Below are 2,500 nucleotides of genomic sequence, written 5' to 3' on the forward strand. Positions count from 1 at the left end.
GTTGCCCAAGACACCCAAGGCCAATTTGATTGATGTAATTAAATGATGGGAAAACTCTGGTTTACCACTGTGGTGCCATATAGGCATTATCGGACTTTGGAAGCTAAAATGATGTTTCACAGTCTGAGATAGAGGACAGTTTTGCTTGACAAGTGTTATGTAAGGTAACAAGAAATGGTAGGCAGATGATTAACCCAATACCACCAGGGAAAATTTATAAAAAATGGGGGAAAATGCTGCCCTTTTTTTATATTCTTGTGAAATGTCTCTGCACATAGATGGCTCTGATAGTGCTTAGCCACAAAGGAGTCAATTAGTTGACCTTGTGACCTTACCTGATTCCACCTTTCCTTGAATCGGCGGGAAAAGCGTATTTTTTACTAGTTCTATGAATATCGATGGTGTTATTTTTATTATAAACATTAGTAACAAGAAAATAAGATAATGTAAAATATTTTCGTAAATCAAGGAAAAGGGTAAACGGGTGAGACAGGCAGTACTCGTAATAGGAATTGGTGACTTAGTACAAGTGTAGCCATCTATGTGTAAAAACAATTAAACAAATAAGCTCACAGTGGGTATGGCATGTACGTACATGCCATGCCCGTCGGCATTGGGTTGAATATCATCTTTTGCAGTTTCAGCTTAACATCATATTAAAGATACTGTTGAGAGCTAGTGTACATCCCAATTAATTTTTGACTAATTTCCCTCCTCAAACACCTCTCTTAATCATTAGACAAGCCAGTGCCTCCACCTGCAGCTGATCCTCCCAAAGCAACCCCCAGGCTTCCTCCGTCCATGCCAGTTATTCTAGGCGAAGATAAGCAGGTCGCGATCAAGGGCTTCCAAAGAGCAATGGTGAAGAGCATGACGCAGGCAATGGTGGGTGTTTGTTTGTTGAGTTAAACTGCCTTTTTTATACTCTTTTTTTCCCTTTCTCTGTCTCCCTCTCCCTGCTCTTGTGTCTTTTTTCTTTTTCTCTTTCACTCTATTTCCTCTCTCTTTTTTTTTTTTTTTGGTCTGGTCTGTATCTTTCATTCTCTTTCTCTCTCTATCTGGCTTTATTGCTTTCTCCCCTCTCTGGTTCCCATTTTCTCTCTTTAATTCCCTCTGATAATTTGCTCTTAATTTTTTCCCAGTTTTCTGTTTTCTCAGAGTTTGAGATAGGTCTCTTTTAATAGCTATAGAAGTTTTGTATATTTATGAAGTATGTAACCGTTTTGTAATTTTCAGAAAATACCTCATTTTGGCTATTGTGACGAGATCGACATGACTGGCTTGGTTGGACTGCGCAAAGAGCTGAAAGCCATGGCTGAAGTCCACGGTGTTCGGTTTTCATACATGCCTGTTTTCATCAAAGCAGCTTCTATGGCCCTGTCCCACTTCCCGGTGCTCAATGCCTCTGTAGATGAAAAGTGTGAAAATATAACCTATAAGGTAGGCTCCTGTACTGGCCAAGAAAGTGAAGGGGAGTTTTGTACAAGAGTTGTTATATTAACTCATAGGATTGTAAAATTATATGCACAAATGAGTGTACACACACATGCATTTATTCACAAACTTACACATTTAGGCCACTCTAATTTACTAATTTTGCACATATACTCACAAACATACACATATATACACACCTATCCATGTACTCCCCAGCCTGCCCACCCAAACACCTGTCAAACTACATAGCTGACATTAAATGGAATTCCATTCTCTTCTCAAGCAGGGGTTTGTTTGTCTCTTTGGAATACAATGGAAAATCTCTTTGCCCACAGGCTAGCCACAACATTGGATTGGCCATGGACACAAGCGATGGCCTAGTCGTACCAAACGTAAAGGGGGTGCAGGGGCTCACCCTGCTGGAAGTTGCAGCAGAGATAAACCGACTGCAGGAGCTTGGGTCACGGGGAGCCCTGAAGACGCAAGATATCACTGGCGGCACTTTTACACTCTCCAACATTGGGACGGTCGGTATTTGGTTTCTGGTTAAATTCAGTTGTTAGTGAATTTTGTATATTATTTCACTTATTGTACATGGTATGTGTTTATTTTCTTGCCTTTCTTTCTCTTCTTTTTTCTCTCTGTAATATTTGTTTTTTGTTATTGGATATATAAGTGAGCAGGTAACAGAGAGTATACTTGATGTTTCAGATTGGGGGCACATATGCAAAGCCTGTGATTCTTTCTCCTGAAGTGGCCATTGGTGCTATTGGTAAAATTCAGGTTAGTGCAAAAAAGTTCTTTGCTTTTCACAACTTTGTTTTGTATTCTTAAGTGCCCCTTTAAAAAACGATATGTTGTTATCGATTTGTGTCCGTATTTGTATATTTCCTGAACATTTATATAGTATGTGTTAATGAGGTGAGTTAGATAGACTTAATGCACTTGTGTAGATATTGCTTATATATTTGATTTCATTTTTGTTGTTGTTGTAGTTGTGTGTGTATAGTACTGTTTTTTGCAAAAGTTGAAAGTGAAATAAGCATGAACTGTCCAATGGCTG

General features: G+C 39.0%; 1 protein-coding gene across 1 annotated transcript in view; it reads left to right on the top strand.

The window, feature by feature from the left end:
- The window catches only part of LOC125031042 (lipoamide acyltransferase component of branched-chain alpha-keto acid dehydrogenase complex, mitochondrial-like), an 11,601-nt gene that overhangs the window by 7,223 nt on the left and 1,878 nt on the right, over positions 1 to 2,500 (top strand). The window contains exons 7-10 of the mRNA XM_047621466.1: positions 740 to 885; positions 1,237 to 1,440; positions 1,773 to 1,964; positions 2,149 to 2,220. Of these exons, the coding sequence (XP_047477422.1) occupies positions 740 to 885; positions 1,237 to 1,440; positions 1,773 to 1,964; positions 2,149 to 2,220 (614 nt within the window). The remainder of the gene's footprint in view (positions 1 to 739; positions 886 to 1,236; positions 1,441 to 1,772; positions 1,965 to 2,148; positions 2,221 to 2,500) is intronic.

Source organism: Penaeus chinensis, chromosome 2 (genome assembly GCF_019202785.1).
Source record: "Penaeus chinensis breed Huanghai No. 1 chromosome 2, ASM1920278v2, whole genome shotgun sequence".
Taxonomy (NCBI): domain Eukaryota; kingdom Metazoa; phylum Arthropoda; class Malacostraca; order Decapoda; family Penaeidae; genus Penaeus; species Penaeus chinensis.